General features: G+C 39.6%; 2 protein-coding genes across 2 annotated transcripts; one reads left to right on the forward strand and one right to left on the reverse strand.

The window, feature by feature from the left end:
- The first annotated feature begins 5,891 nt into the window (after positions 1 to 5,891).
- LOC141836540 (calnexin homolog) lies at positions 5,892 to 7,721 on the forward strand. Its single transcript, XM_074724055.1, has 4 exons — positions 5,892 to 6,872; positions 6,953 to 7,024; positions 7,124 to 7,243; positions 7,325 to 7,721. Exons 1-4 carry the CDS (start codon positions 5,994 to 5,996, stop codon positions 7,451 to 7,453), a joined length of 1,200 nt encoding a protein of 399 aa, XP_074580156.1. The 5' UTR covers positions 5,892 to 5,993; the 3' UTR covers positions 7,454 to 7,721.
- Positions 7,722 to 8,903: 1,182 nt separating this feature from the next.
- On the reverse strand, positions 8,904 to 10,316 carry LOC141836150 (WD repeat-containing protein LWD1-like). The gene has a single exon (XM_074723569.1). The coding sequence runs from the start codon at positions 10,174 to 10,176 to the stop codon at positions 9,046 to 9,048; it is 1,131 nt and encodes a 376-aa protein (XP_074579670.1). The 5' UTR covers positions 10,177 to 10,316; the 3' UTR covers positions 8,904 to 9,045.
- Between the last annotated feature and the right edge of the window lie 6,714 nt (positions 10,317 to 17,030).

The raw sequence follows: 17,030 nt of genomic DNA on the forward strand, positions 1-17,030 counted from the left end.
TTCCATTCGGCCGGGTTTCGGCCGGATTTCTATTCGGTCGAACTCCATTCGGTCAGGTCTCCATTCGGCCTTAGTCCATTCGGTCGGATTTCTATTCGGCCGGGTTTTCATTCGGCTGAACTCCGTTTAATCTCGGCAACTCCCATGGACGTGGTCGACCACTAAAGCTATGGTCGACCACGTGGTCAACCAAGGGGATTCATGGTCGACCATGTGGTTGACCACGTTTCATGCATGAAGCGAGTTGGGAGAGTTTGAACCATGAAAAAAGGTAATTGCTAATAAATGTCGCTAATCCGAGACTAGGGGATATATAAGACTCGATCCACGACTATGTCCTGATGGACGCTGCTAGTCCGAGACCAAGGGGATATAAGGTTCAATCCACAACTATATCCGAGTGGGAAGAGTTTGATGCACATCAAGGCGATAAGGGGGTCAGACGCATTCAAGGATATTGACACTCTCGCCCTCAGTCACCTACTCAACCACTCAATGCTGAAGGTATGTCCCTTACTTTAATCCATATATAGTATGTAAGTAGGTCAGACATTGAAATATTTTCTTCCTTTGGCAGCTATGGTTAGAGCACCTGGAAATACACAATAGGTTGTCGCACCTACTCAAGCATTTTCAAGCAATGTAGGAGTGCCTAAATAAGCAAAAGGCTCAGGTGTCTCGGCCTCAGTTGGAGCTAGAGGTCTGGACCGAGCTGAATTGGAGTCGACAGGAGGCAGATCTATATAGGGCACCTTCGAGAGCTTCCAAGGAGAGCTAACAGCTACAAAGGAGAGAGTGACGACCTTGAAGCGAGGACTAGAGGAGGCCAAGGTCAAAGAACAAGACATTCTATGAACTCAGGTCGCACCTCTAGAGTAAGAGCAGGAGACACTGGTGTCCCAAGTCACCATGCAAGGGACTAAGTCAGAAGAACTTCGGAAACAGCTGGCCGAGAAGACCACCCAACTGCAGGAAGTTATGCTTGAGATTGACACCTTGAGGGGGCAGGTAGTCAAGGCCATTGAAAGCTAAGGAAGACTGTAGGCCAAGCTGGAGCTCACTAGAGCTGAGGGAGAGGCCTACAAAAATGGTGAGGAAGGACGTTGGGTGGCTTGAAAGGAGCTATGGTTGAAGTCAACAGACTTCACCGATATGCTGGGAGCCAAAACTGCCAGGATGCTGCAACATGAGTTCGAAAGAGATCTGAAGCAGATCTACTAGGCTGGTCTATTTCTGCTCGGCACCTCCTTGGATGTTCTAGACATAGATAGGGTCTGGATCGTTGCCTGAATCAGAGAGGAGGGGAGGGTGAGTGTACCTTATCTTCAAGTAATTTTGTACTGCTCTTCTATGACCTTTTTATCAATGAAAGCTGATTTTGTCCTTTTAATATTGTTGTTCCTGAACTTAGTAAAAATGATGAGATTTGATCTATAATTATACTTGAGTTGAGGGAGAAGGAACCTTGAGGGGGTGATTGGGCGTTGCTAGTCTGAGACCCGAGTGACTACTATACAGAACTCAATTCATGACTATGTCCGAGTTGGGAGAGTTTGAGCCCTGAAAAGTATAATTATTGATGGGCATCGTTGGTCCGAGACTAGGGGATATAAGGCTCGATCGGCGACTATATCCGAGTCAAGAGAGTTTGGATCCTAAAAAGAGCAATTGTTGATGGACGTTGCTGGGCCGAGACCAGGGGATATATAGGATTCGATCCACAATTATGTCCTAATGGACGCTGCTGGTCCTGAGACCAAGGGGATATAAGGCTTGATCCACGACTGTATATAAAGTTAGGAGAGCTTGAACCCTAAGAAAGGTAATTGCTGATGGATACCACTGGTCCAAAACCAGGAGATATAAGGCTCGATTCATGACTACGTCCAAGTCGAAAGAGTTTGGGCTCTGAAAAGGACAATTACTAATGGATGTCGCTGGTCCAAGACTAGGGGGATATATAAAAAGGTTTGAGGAAATGAACAACCTGCAAAAAGGATAAATTTATTGAAGTAAAAGAATACAAAAGAGTATATAGAGAGGGTCGATCTGGTGCACTGATAGAACTTGTTGCTTGCTGGTACCAATACATTAAACTCGGTAGGGCCTTAAGTAAGTAGCTTTCCATAGTCGAGTTAGTTCCTTGCCTTTAGGATCTGTTAAGTAGTAAGCGCTCGAGCTCGTCTTCCAACCGATTCTATAAGGACCTCTCTAGTGCGGCTCCAGCTTGCCCACGTCTCTGACGGGCATGACTTTTTTCCAAATGAGGTCCCCAGCCTAGAAATCTTGGGGGATAACTCTGTTATTGTAAGTATGACACATCCTCTATTGGTATGTCGCCAAGTGAGCAACCACTTTATCTTGGGTCTCGCTAACCAGGTCAAACTCCATGAGTTGCCTTCTACCATTATCTTGATCATACAGACTTCTCTGGTCGAACTCAATTCCTACTCCACGGGGACTACAACTTTCCCTCCGTAAACTTGGTGAAATGAAGTTATACTAGTGCTTTTACAGGGTGTGATGCGATAGACCCAAAGGATGCATGACAGTTTCTCGACCCAGTTGCCTCCCTCATGGTCGAGCCTAATCTTGAGCCCTCGGACTATCTCTTGGTTGACCACTTCAGCCTGCCCCATTACTCTGCAAGTAAGCCACGAGGTGAAGGCTTGTTGAATGTCGAAACCTTTATACTACTCTTTGAGCTTCTTCTCTTGAAATTGTTGATCATTATTTGAGACTAATCGATGAGGTATATTATACCGATATAAAATGTTCTTCTAGAGAAATTTAAGCATGACGTCCTCAGTGATCCAAACTAAAGCTTCGACTTCGATCCATTTGGAGAAGTAGTCCATGGCGACTAGGAGATATTTCTTTTGTTGGGGTCCAATTGGGAAGGGCCTCGACTATGTCCATCCCTCATTGATCGAAGGGGCAGGCAATAGTAGCTATCTTTAAGAATTTGAATAGATGCTTGGTGCTTTTGACAATGAATACAAGTGGCTACTAGCTAAGCCATGTCGGCTTGTAAGGCGGGCCAAAAGTACTCAACTAGGAGAACTTTTCGAGCTAGGGTTCGACCTCCGATATAGTTTTCACAACAGCCTTAGTGAATTTCTTGCATCATATACTCGACATCATCTGGGCTCAAACATTTGAGCAAGGGACGTGAGAAGGTGTGTTTATACAAGCTATCTTTAATCATTGTAAAATGTGTCACCCTCCTTCTGAGGAGGCGGATTTGCATCGAGTCGGGGGGCGTCTCCCCTCTCCGTAGGAAAGCTATGAAGGGAGCTCTCTAGTCTTCTTGCTCTTGCTATTCCAATGGCTGATTGATCTGAGCTATCAATGAGACCTGCACAATGGGCTCCGCTGTTGTCCAGCTGGCTAAAGAATTGGTCATCCTGGCTAACTCATCGACCTTGTGATTCTCAGTGTGGGAGATCTTTTACAGGTAGACCTCCTGGAACTCAACTTTTAACTTATTGAAGGCCTCGGTATACTTTCTTAATCGATCATTTCTGACTTCAAAATTTCTCTCAATTTGCTGGGTGACCAACTAAGAGTCGAAATGAATCAGGACTCGGGACATGCCTACCCATTTAGCAGCTTGCAGACTGACCAACAAGGCTTTGTATTCAGCTTTATTATTTGAGGCTCTGAAGCTTAGCCGAATGGAGAGTTGTATTATATCTTCTCGGGGCGAGATCAACAGGACTCCTACCTTGCTACCTTGCTTGGATGCTGATCCATCCACAAAGATTTTCCAGATGCCTTCAGAGTCAGGCCTTAAGATTTTCATCAAGAAATCAGCTAAGTCTTATGCTTTGATGGTCGTGCATGGCTGGTATTGAATGTCATACTCACTCAGCTCCACGGTTCACTTGATAAGCCTTCCTGAGGCCTCGAGGTTGGTCAGCACGTGCCCCAAGTTGTTGCTAGTTAATATGGTGACTAGATGAGAGAGGAAGTAGGATCGAAGTCAACGAGTCATCAAGAGCAAGCCCTAGGCTAGCTTCTCCAGCCCAGTGTATCTGCTTTCATCGTCTTTCAGTAAATGACTTGAGAAGTATATTGGGTGTTGAACTTGACCTTTCTGTCTAACTAGGGACTGAGCCGACAGTCCACTTGGTAGCCGACAGGTATACACACAATGGCTCGCTTGACAGTGATTTGAAGAACCGAGGCAAATGCAACAAGTATTCTTTGAGTTCCTCCAAGTCTAACTTGTTAACTCTAGTTTATTGCAACAAAGAGTTAGTCCAAAAATATATATTACAGTCATATGTCTAGTATCCAATCTACCTAATCTACTGAGCCTGCCTGATGTTTAGTTTACTTAATTTATCAAGACTTCTCACTTGCTCAGAGTTCACTCATTTATGACTTCCCTTTATCTAGAGTTTACTCTTTTAGGATTTTTTTCTTTGTTTAGAGTTTATTCCTTCAAAACTTCTTTTTATTTAGAATTTACTTTTTAGGATTTTTTCCTTGTGAAACATGTGATCCCTTTAAACTTTTTCTTTTTGTTAGACATTCGATCGCTCTTTACTTATTTGGACTTTACACCTATCTAGAGTTCACTATTCTAGGATTTCCAATCTTATCTGACATTCAGTTCTCTTCAACCTTTTAGAACTTCCCACTTGTCATACTTCAACTCCCCTTTTGCCTACCTAGACTTTCATCAATTATCAAGTGGTATTCGATCATCGTTAATTAATTAGAACTAAATTATTTATAATTAATCTCAACTTCAATTTACATCCTGAAAAATTTCTCGAGGTGTGACAAATTGAGTAGGCATAAATAATATAAACAAAGAACAACCGAACATGCTCTCTTATTTGATTTTAAAGAGCAATAAATCAGAATAAATTATGAATATGATATCCATTTGACTGGGAGGGTAGTTGTAGCATGCAAAGTGTGCTTTATGAATGATTTGAAAAATGTAAGTTCCTAAATTTTCTTCACAAAATGGCAAGCACTCGGTTATTTACAACCTCAATTTGATCTAGTAGATTCATTTAATAACGAAAAACGTAAAAATATCTTAAATAAAAAATACTGACCACACAAATCAATATGATGAAATAAATTATAAAAGGATAAGTCAAATTACAGTAAACATATTTTTACGTAAAATAATACTAACTGTCATGCTCATTACGAGCACGAGGTAAGGATGTTTAGTTGAATAGATCGTATATTGACGTCATATATTGTCAAGCTCATTTTGATTGGCTTGTGTAGGAATCATTTTTACCTCAAGCGTGGGAATCATTATTCTATTTAGCCTAAGTCAAGAATAGGTTTGACATCAGCTTTTCCAAGTGCTGCTATATTTTCTAGCAATCATAACGACTAACCACAGAAAATTTAAAGAAATTGACAGTTAATAATAAACATTGTGTGATAACTTAACATTGATATACTTTTTTTTCTTCCAATTCTTTAGACATTTTTAATTCTATGACCTTGCGTATATTTTATCTAGTTGGTTAACGTGAATTTCTTTAATTAAATAGTGTAACGTCATAGACAACTGTGGGAAAGACATTACTCTATTCCTTAATATTATTCCTTGTTAGATTTGAGGTTTTAATAATTTTTCAGGAACAGATGATACTCATTGAATTGTGTGCTATTTGCTGATTTTTTTTAAAAGTTTTTTCCTTCCATAAATCTTTTGGTAGCCGATGCATCCTTTTTACAAAATTTTACTTTGTCGACTAGGTACATGGAAACACTCGAAGAGCGATGGTCATGAAGACTATGGGCTTCTCGTCAGTGAACAAGCACAAAAATATGCCATTGTCAAGGAACTTGAGGAGCCAATTGCCCTCAAGGATGGAACAATTGTTCTTCAGTTTGAAGTTCGGTTACAAAATGGACTTGAATGTGGAGGTGCATATCTGAAGTACCTCCGTCCCCAGGAAGCTGGATGGACTCCCAAGGGATTCAACAATGAGTCTCCATATACCATCATGTTTGGACCTGATAAGTGTGGGTCGACAAATAAGGTGCACTTCATTCTTCAGCACCAGAATCCTAAAACTGGGAAGTTTGTGGAGCACCATCTAAAGTATCCTCCATCAGTACCAGCTGACAAAAACTCGCATGTTTATACTGCTATCTTGAAACCTGACAATGAGCTGAAAATTTTGATTGACGGCGAAGAGAAGAAGAAGGCAAATTTCTTGTCTTCTGACGATTTTGAGCCAGCTCTTATTCCACCCAAGACAATACCTGACCCTGATGACAAGAAACCTGAGGATTGGGATGAGAGAGCTAAAATTCCAGACCCTGATGCAGTAAAGCCTGATGACTGGGATGAAGATGCGCCAATGGAGATTGAAGATGAGGAAGCTGTCAAGCCAGAAGGATGGCTGGACGATGAACCTGAGGATGTCGATGACCCTGAAGCCACAAAGCCGGAGGACTGGGATGATGAAGAGGATGGAGAATGGGAAGCACCCAAGGTTGACAACCCAAAGTGTGAAGAAGCACCTGGATGCGGCGAGTGGAAAAGACCCATGAAGAGGAATCCAGCATACAAGGGGAAATGGTCTGCTCCTCGAATTGACAATCCAAATTACAAGGGTATCTGGAAGCCACAAGAGATAGACAATCCTGAGTACTATGAACTAGACAAGCCCAATTTCGAGCCCATAGCTGCCATTGGTATTGAAATATGGACTATGCAGGATGGTATTCTGTTTGACAACATTTTGATAGCTAGCGATGAGAAGGTTGCTGAACAATACCGGCTGGAGACATGGAAGCCTAAGTATGAGGTGGAGAAAGAGAAGCAGAAGGCTGAAGAAGCAGCTGCTGGGTTTAAAGATGGGCTTTCAGGTTTCCAGGTAACGTTTCCATTACTAAATCATGTTGCTCCTATTTTCCTATCAACCACGGTAGTCTCACTCTGTCTTTTTTATTGCAGAAGAAAATATTTGATGTCCTCTACAAGATTGCGGACGTTCCTTTCTTGGAACCATACAAGATCAAAATCATTGTATGTTACTATTTATCTTTAGATTTCTTGAATTTGCATTCCTCGCATTGAACAAATTATTCCTTTTCACATTTGATGGTTGTTTTTTTTTTCGGGCAGGATGTTATTGAGAAGGCAGAGAAACAACCTACCATCACCATTGGAGTCCTGGTGTCCACAGTAGTGGTATTTGTCACTGTTATAGTCAGGCTTCTCTTTGGTGGCAAAAAGCAACCTCAGGTGAGGGATTCAATCTGACTTAAATTTAGCTGCTGTGTTGTCTTTACATAATTCCGACTTCATAAACCTTGGGGTTTACAGGCACCGGTGGCGCCGACTGCTTCCGCTGCTGAGAATGATGCTGCAGCAACCACTGCGGAGAAAGAAGAGAACGGGAAATCCGATGATGCATCTGCTCCTCGAGCTCGGAAGTCGAGAAGGGAGACATGAGGTAGCAAGTTTTGCCTGAGATGTTGAAGTTTAGATTTGGCGTTACATTGTTAGGCTTTGCAATGTGACATATCGAAGATTACTGGGCTGTATTCAGATCCAGCCAACGCCTCCGTTCCAATGGTAGTTAGCTTTACAAGCTTGATTGCACTCGAATTTATCGGCTAGAAATCTATGACTGCGTACGTTCTTGTAATTTCCTTGGTTGAACAATATTTTTGGAGCTTTTATTCTTAAAAAAAATTAGAGGACTGATTTATCTTTTCAGAAACAATCGCCTAAAATTAGGAATGAGAACTGGGAATCGAATTCTTAGTTATTTGGTTACTGATATTTTAACTCTTGAATTTAACACAACTAGGTGGTTACGCATCTAAATTAAATTGTCTGGTGATATCCCTACATGTGATGTTATTTTGACCTTCAACTCGTATGAATGATGAGTATTACTCTGAAAGAAAAACAATTTCTGTTCTACAAAACGATACAAAGTCGCGGCAACCGAACCATGAGAGATGCGAGTTTCTGATAGGAAGAAAGTAACAATACCAAAAACAAACAAGCTTAAGCACCGAGTGTGTGTGTATAGTAGTCAGGTATGTAAACGAGCCAAGCTGCTCGCGAGTTATTTGAGTCTCAATTCAAAAAAAAAATTAATTTGAAATTGTTCAATTAAGTTAACGAGCCGAGTTCGAGTCTGATTTCGAATTCGAAAATATTATCGAGTCGAGCTTGAACTTAACAGTATTTAGTTTGTGAACTCGCGAACATATTCGTTTAAAGGTTCACAAACGTGTTCGTTAAGAGGCTCGTGAACACGCATGTATATATATATATATATATATATATATTTATATTACATGAATTATAAATATTATATATTAATCAGTCAATCGAGCTAAGTTCATTTAACTTTTAAACGAGCTATTTTCGAACCGAGCTTGAATTAAACTCGTTTAACTTTAAAATGAGCTATTTTTGAATCGAACTCGAGTCATTCGCGAACTATTTAATTTCATTACGAGTCGAACTTGAGCTTAAGAATTAAAATTCGAATCAAACTCGAGCTAACTCGAGTTTAGAGAAAACAAACCGAGCTCGAGTTCGAGCTTCTTATTGTTCGGCTAAGTTCGATTTGATTACACCCCTACAAGTAGCAAACTGAAGAAGCAGCTAGTGGGACATAGAATTCTCCCTAGTCTTCTCACGAGATGAGATGAAAGTCAAAACACACACAAAGAAGGCAAGCAGAACCTGCAAAATGTGAGTTTCTAACAGGAAGAAAGTGATGATTTAGATAGCTAAGAAACCTAAACACCTACTCATTAGTAAAGTGAAAATGGCAAACCGAAGAACATGCCAGTTTAGGACCCAGAACAATTCCTCTGCCTACTCTTTCGATGCTACGAACAGCAGGGAAATTATGCCAGGAAATAATGGGAAAACCCAGTGAAATAGGAAAATGATAAGATGACACTGAATATGAAATTAATGAGAGCACAGTTCATTTAGCTTACCAGCTCAGTGGATAGAGCCAAATGGTGTGCAATAGTGCTCTGCTACATTTCATCCAAGGCAATATTTTTACTGCTCTAAACTCTCAGGATCTGAAGCTTAGTGGAGAAGGCAATGGCTACCCAGTCTGGCTGGGAGGAAGACCACTGCAGCTGCTCGATCTCTGCTCCGGCAGTGTAGGCAAGTATGGGGTCGAGGCCACCCTCAGCAGCAGCAGCTGCTGCCATAGACTTCTGGACGTTGCCCTGGTCGCCTCCCATGGACGAGAGGTCCCAGATCAGGGCCTGTGAGTCATCGCCCGCTGTGCAGATATGGCAGGAGGAGTGCGGCGCCCAGGCGATGGCATTGACGCTGGCCTGGTGGCGGTGGAGCTCGACGACGGGGAAGGTAGGGAAGCGAATGTCGAGGACGACGACCTTGGCGCTGTCCATTATGATGGTGGCCATGTAACGAGGGTCCTGCTTGTTCCACCCGAGGCGGACGAGCGGCGTGCCGGGGGGGTCGGCGGACTCGTATATGATGGTGGAGTGCTCCTTGTCGCGAAGGTCGAAGACGCGGACGGATCCGTCGGCGGAGACGGAGGCGAAGACGCCGACGCCTCCCCACGCGATGTCGTACACCTCCTTGTCGTGGGCGATGAGCTGGGTGTCCACTGCCTCCCGGTCGATGTCCCAGACAGTGCACGTCGTGTCGATGGAGGAGGTTCCGATGCGGCGGGGCTCCGCGTCGTTCCAGTCGAAGGACGTGATGGGGCCGCAAAACTCGGAGTTGCGGTTGCCGTTGAGGAGCGAGCCGAGCTCGATGCGGGAGGAGTCCTCGGCGATGCGCCAGATGCGGAGGAAGTCGGCGGAGGTAGCGAGGAGGTCCGGGCGGAGGCATTCGCGATCGGGGACGAACATGGTTTTGGTGGGAGGGAAAGGATGGTCGAAGGAAAGCACGGGGTCGGAGCGGATCTCTCCGGAGGCCTCGTCCAGCTGCACGATTTCCATCCGGTTGCCGTAGCCCTCGAGCAGGCTGCCGACGGCGAGGCGGTACCGCTTGTCGGAGCGGACGCTCCAATTCATCGAGTAGATATGCCAAGGCGCATCGTAGGTGTAGATCTCCGAGCGCTGCTGCTTCTGCAGGTCCTCTTCTCCGTCGCCCTCCGAGGATCCGAGGTCAGGCGTAGGCCGCCGATCCGGGAGCTTCGTATCTCCGCTTGCACCCATCAAAATATCGTATCTCCTCCTCTCTCTCGTCTCGGTTACTGGCGAGATCGCCGGATGCTGGAGAGAAATCGCCGGAGAAGTGGAGAAGGACAGTGGATCGATGCGTTCGGATGGGGATTTTGGTCGTGCTGTTTGTTTACCCTAAAGTACGGATCAGGGAAATATTTTTGTTTCTTCACGAAATTAGAAAATACGGACGGATTCAAAATCCGATTAATTTTTAGTCCATTCGAAAAATCAAACTTGTTAAATTTAGAAAATGGAAGAATTTAAAATCCGATTATTTGAATTAATTTTGAAAGAAAATAAAAAAAAGCGCCCTTCTTTTTTATTATCAATCGAAAGGTCCTCATTTAATATATATATATATATATAAATTTGATATCCTGCGTGATTTATCCTGCGTGATCCGTGCGCCACACTTCCGATCCATCGCCGCTGTCGCCGCCCCGTCCGGCCACCGTTGTTCGCCGCCTCAGACGCGATCGACTCGTCACTCGTCGATGCTCCATCCGACGGCGGATTTCGACCACGATTTGGTTAGAATCCGACGAATTTGGCCGGAAATGCGATCGACGCCGGTCCTTCCTTGGTTGATCTTCGATCGCGATTTGGCCGGAATCCGACCGCGATTTGATCGAAATTCGATCGCGATTTAGCTAGAATCCGATGTCCGACACTATCGGGCGCGTTTCTGGATTCCGACCACTATCCGGTCGGAATCTGCCGTCGGATCGAGCGCCGACGAGCGGTGCGTCGATCAGGCTCGAGGCGGCGACCGACGGTGGCCGGTGAGGGCGGCGGTGAGGGTGGCGGTGGTGGTGGATCGGAGGTGTCGCACACAGGTCGCGCGGGATAAGTCGCGCAGGATATCAATTCTTTTATATATATATATATATATATATAGAAATGATCTGCTGGGCGCTTATTTCGTGACCGTCGACGGCCAGCGGTCCTTCCTCAGGTGGTCTCCGATCATCGAAATCCAACGTGATTCGATCGGAACACTGGGAACTACATCGATCAGCTGATGATTAAGCCTCCATATAATGCATGGTTGTAGGATCCACGAGTCGCCCACGAAGCTGTCACCCAACAGATCAATCTTATATATATATATATATAAAGAGAAATGATATGCAACATGAAAAAATGCAACATGAAACCAACATGACACACTTGCATGGGTATGGGTTACATGGTGTGGGGCTCATATATTAAAAATTCCATATATACAAATATGAAAGTTTAAATTATTTTATATTATATTAGTTTTAGTCCAAACTGTTTCAATTATAATAATTTATTTTTAATTAAATCAAAATAATTTTGATAATAAATTGAACCTGTTTGATAAATATTAAAATAATTTTAATTATAAATAATCTGTATGTACAAGTATTAACCCAAGAAAACAGTAATGTTGTCCGAAATCATTTAACAACTCGTCATTAGTGCTCATGACAGTGTACTTAGACACAAAACATGACTTAGCTGGTGGTAGAGGATACCAACCAACTCTTTGAAAGTTATTATTAAGGTCTTGATTTCTAAAATGAGAGTTCTTAAAAAATCTCAAGTATCTTTTGGAAGAACAAAAGTAGTTAAGAATCATAATTGTCTTGGCATCCTAACTAAAATAGAGATGCATAGTAATTAAGAATCATAATTGTCATGATATCCTAACAAAACCTGCAAGATTCTTTATTAGATCAAAATCACTAGAAGTCTCTAATTGAATTAAATTATTCTTAGAATAATATTCGCCCGTCATACATAATCTTTCTTTATTCAATGAATCTACAGATTATTAGGAGTTGAATCAGTTCAATATATAGAAATATAGTGTCAATTTAATAATCAAGGCCGCCACTAGTATATTTCTTTAGTTATACTTACAAAAAAGTAAGTTTTCCAATTATCTAGTAGAGGCCCAAAAGTTATTGGATTTTGGGGTGGCGGTGCAATTTGAAGCGCAGACAAAATGATAGTATAATACTGTTTAGGCAAAGTCGAGGTTAGAATTAGACTTTATCTTTTTAAGATGAATTTGCCCTAGACACGATGCTCAGGGAATCTGATGATTGTCTCGCAAGATACAATGACTTTATCTTACGATAGCAATATTGCAAATCGCAAGACCTGCAAACTGAAGAAGCTTCTCGAATTCTCCAAATGCAAGTATAGAATGAAATACTTGCTTTATTTTGAATTGAATGAATAAAATGAGAATGTGAGAGGTCTTATTTATACTTTGTGAAGGGGTAAAAGAACTTCTTGGTTTAATTAAATCTCATCTATCCAACTTGAATTGGATGATCTAGATCACATCCCTTCCTAAGGAACACAATGTCCTATTCATGAAAGAACTCCAACGTCCCTTCACTTGGATTCCATTTGAAAGAGTACTTTATCTCTTCATTTGGATACATCTAAATCTTTCATTTTACAATTCAATGACTGAGATTGAGTCATTCGAAAAGCCACTTATGCCATCTCATTTGAGGGAAAGGGAGAGAAGGATGAATCTGATTTTTCCATCTTAATACGATAATCCAGATTAACTCATCATGTCACCAATCCATGTGATTTCTCATTCACACACTAATTGATTTATCCTTTGTTCTAAAAAATTTCTTAACAATCCACATGAATAAAAATTAATGCATGCATGCATGTTAACACTAAAGGAAAGTTCAATCGAAAAATTATTGCATTAGGAAGAGATAGCTTGTGACATTGAACCTTTTGTAGTAGAGTACCATTGAATTTACTAAGCTGCTTAGTGAATACAATGTCTTGAACTACTTAGTTGTTTGTATTAACCAAAACAATAGTCCTTACACAATAATTTTTTTCACATCTTTTATAGTTCTTATTGTTATGCCCATTTTGGCTATGGACAACATCTTGGATTCATAAGTGTTTCATTAAAGCGGTCCGTCTTTACACTTATATAGGTGATCTTCTAGCAAAAATATCTTACTATACTCTACTTTTTTAAGTAGAGGAGTCGTTAAAAGTTTATAACTTCACCTCACCACAAGTGGTAGACAATATGCTTTCCATCCTAGGAATGAGAGGGGAACTAGTCCAAGTGCTCATACGAACTTTTATAATTTTGTTATCCTATTGAACCAATATCTTAGGATCTCTAATCAACAAGATTGAGTTACCACTATGAATATTCTTGCTTGTAGATTTTTAATCTCATTCTTCTTGATGTGCATAATATTTTATCTTTACTCAAACTTTTTGTAAGTGAATCTGCTAAGTTATCTTTCAATTTAACATAATCGACAGAAATAACTCCATTTGAGATCAACTATCTAATGGTATTGTGTCTTTGACAAATATGTCATGATTTACCATTGTTGATTGATTATCACAATGTATTATTACGGTAGACACTAATATTTCCCAACATGGGATATCCTCTAAGAAGTTACAAAGTCATTCGGCTTCGTCTATGACTTTATCTAAGGCTATAAACTTGGATTCCATAGTTAAACGAGTTATAGAAGTTTGTTTCATGGATTTCTATGACACTGCTCTACCACCAACAATATATATATATATCTATTAGTGGACTTGAAGTCTTTTGTGTCAGATATCCAATTTACATCACAATAGGCTTCTAGTACCGCTGGACATCTCATATAATGTAATCCATACTTTAAGGTGTATCTTAAATATTTAAGAACCCTTATTAATGCCTTCCAATCGTCATCATTTGAATTACTTGTAAATCTACTTAATTTGTTGACCACATATACAATATCTAAACATGTGCAATTAGTGATATACATCAAACTACCAATTATTCTTGAATATTTCAATTGGGATATAGGTTCACCATGGTTCTTAACTAAATGCAAGCTTAAGTCCATTGGTGTTTTTACAAGGGAAAGATTATGTGCATTAAATTTTTTTAGCACTATCTCAATATAATGAGACTTGAAAGGACAATTCCTTTTAATATCTCAGTGATCTTAATCCCAACTATAATGTCCGCTATATCCATATGTTTCATATCAAAGTTCTTAGTTAACGTATTTTTAGTAGTCATAATTATCATAATTACTACCCATGATGAGTAAATCGTCTACATATAAACAAACGATGACAAATGAGTCAGGTGCGCCTTTGATATATATGCATTTGGCGTACTCGTTGATTTTAAATCCATTTGACATCATAGTTTTGTCAAATTTCTCGTGCTGCTATTTTGGTACTTGTTTTAGCCCATACAGTGACTTCACGAGTCTACACTCCTTATTTTTTTATCCTAGAGCCACAAACCTTTTAGGTTCCTCCCTCTAATTCCCCATATGAAAAGGTTGTTTTCACATTCATTTGATGTATCTCAAGATTATGTATTATAGCAATAGCAATGAGAACTTGAATACATGTGATCTTTATCATTGGTAAATATATATCAAAGACGTCAAGACCTTCCTTTTGTTTGAATTTCTTTGTCACAAGTCTTGTCTTGTACTTGTCAATAGTTCCATCAGCCTTATATATCTTCGTTATGATCCATTTACATCCTAAAAGCTTGATTCTAGGTGGAATTGTAGAGAATCCTATGGGACAAACAACAAAATTCGCAGCCCAATGAGCAATCCATGCGAAAGAAAACTCATACAAAGTTCGATTTATTTATCTAATAGGTCTATACCTTTGAAACGTGCTCTTCTCTTATCTTGCTCGTCCCCGGTTCATCGGATTTCTTGTACGTTCATTAAGCGTCCATGCCTCTATGCGTATCCACACAAACACGATCTCAAACTTTGAAGAAGAATCGCCTTTATGGTGCTAGTCACACAAGGAGATTTGGCGAAAATAAGGAGGAGGAAGAAAAGGGGTGCTCGGCCAAGAGGGAGAAGATAACTCAAAATACCTTGTGCACCTTTGAAAAATGCAAGAAAATTTTTTTATATTCATCTCATGAATATGAAGGCTTTTTGCTTCTTTAGCTTCCTCATATTAAAGTCAATTAAAATCCAAATAGACCACATGTTTCTCATGTTGATTCTTCATCTTTTATTTATCCAATGAAGAAAAAAACCCTTGATCTTGCTCTATTATTAATTTATTAAATATTTTAATGAATTAATATCTCATTCAAATTTGGTTGAGTCTAATCTAAATGAGTCTAACTCAAATTAGACTCAATCGCATAATCTAATTGGATTCACTTAAGTCTAACTCAATTAATCCAATTCGGATCATATTTTAGTCAAACTAAAATCAATCAATCTTTGAAGCATCATGTCCTTTGTGTATGACCCAATAGGTTCTCGTAACGTTGGTACTTGGTAATGTCTAAACTGCTTTAGACACATAAGCAATGAGCGGCATCTAGCAATGCATCACTACTACCCAAGTGACGAGAAAGTCGAGATCCGACCTAACCTTTCCATGACTACTATAATGTATGATAATGTCTTTCTATCCTTAATATCTAGATTGATAAATGAGGCATAGATCGTGTCATCCTCGATATCAATCTTTGTGTTTCTTGATCCCGAATAGACTCACTCAAGCAAATGAGCTCAATATCTCATATTGACTCATTTGAACATGATCATGCATTTAGTAGTCCTACTTGATTAAGGGGCCCACAGATATCACTCCCGTCATATGGGAGGGATATATCTAATCTACATCACTCACATTCCTCCGCATAATTCGTTGCATACCCAGTGATCACATTTATAGTCCACCTTGTTACAGGTGATGTTTGACGATACCAAAGTACATAATTCCTTATGTAGGGAACCATAGTGACTTTAGGTATAAAAATTATTCATACCAATAATCATATGAGAAAGTTTATGACATTCATATAATGATCCATGAAACTTTCTCATGGCGGATCAATTTAGTATATATTTTCTAATATATACCCATGTGTCAACGTAATATCACATATCCATGACTTGTGAGATCAAGTAATCAATTGACCTACATGCTAGTCTCAATGCATTAATATTGTCTTTGAATATTAATACTTGACTAGGAATAGTTAAGAATAGTATTCTCTATATCATCTTACTATCAATTTAACTATTGATATAATATAGATTAGAACCTATTACTTAAGAACATTATTATATTTAATCATTTAGCACAAAAACTAAACATAATAATTAAATTTTATCTTTATTAATAATAAAATATAATATAAAAGTCTAATTAATCATGATTACATAATTGTTCTAGGGCTATTACTAATAAGAATATTCATCAATTTTTAAGTATGATTTTATATGATAAAATCTATTTTATTATTGATGACTTCTTTTCAAAAGGAGCCTAACTACCTGGATAAGGTTTCACTTTATGAGCCATGCTATACAATTGTGTAAAATTTTCTATTCATGTAGCCATTAATGCGTCACCAGAATGAAATTATATGTGCAACAGTTAATACAAGTAAAATCATGTCTAAGAAAAAATTTTATCGATAGAATAAATTTGAGAAATTCGAGAAAATCCAATTGTGTAAAATTTTCTATTCGTGTAACTGTTTAACTTAAGCAAAAAAAAAAAAAAAATTATCATCCAACAGTCCCATTCTATTCGTATAGCTGTTTAACTTCAGCAAAAAAATAACATTCGACTCTATAATTATTTATAAAAAGATAAATCAAAAAATTATAATTTAACCACTACAAAAAAGATATTACTTTAACTTCATCGAAATTCGATTTTTATCTATTTTAACAAATCAATTTTGTAATAATCAACTCAATCATATAGTTATGTAGCAGTTTAATGAGTCCAAGTAAAAGAAAAATAGATAGATTTGATCCCATACTTCTAATGTCACAAATGACTCAAATAAT

This window comes from Curcuma longa, chromosome 10 (assembly GCF_044706935.1).
Source record: "Curcuma longa cultivar G26 ecotype Majalengka, Jawa Barat chromosome 10, ITB_CL_G26_1.1, whole genome shotgun sequence".
Classification (NCBI taxonomy): Eukaryota; Viridiplantae; Streptophyta; class Magnoliopsida; order Zingiberales; family Zingiberaceae; genus Curcuma; species Curcuma longa.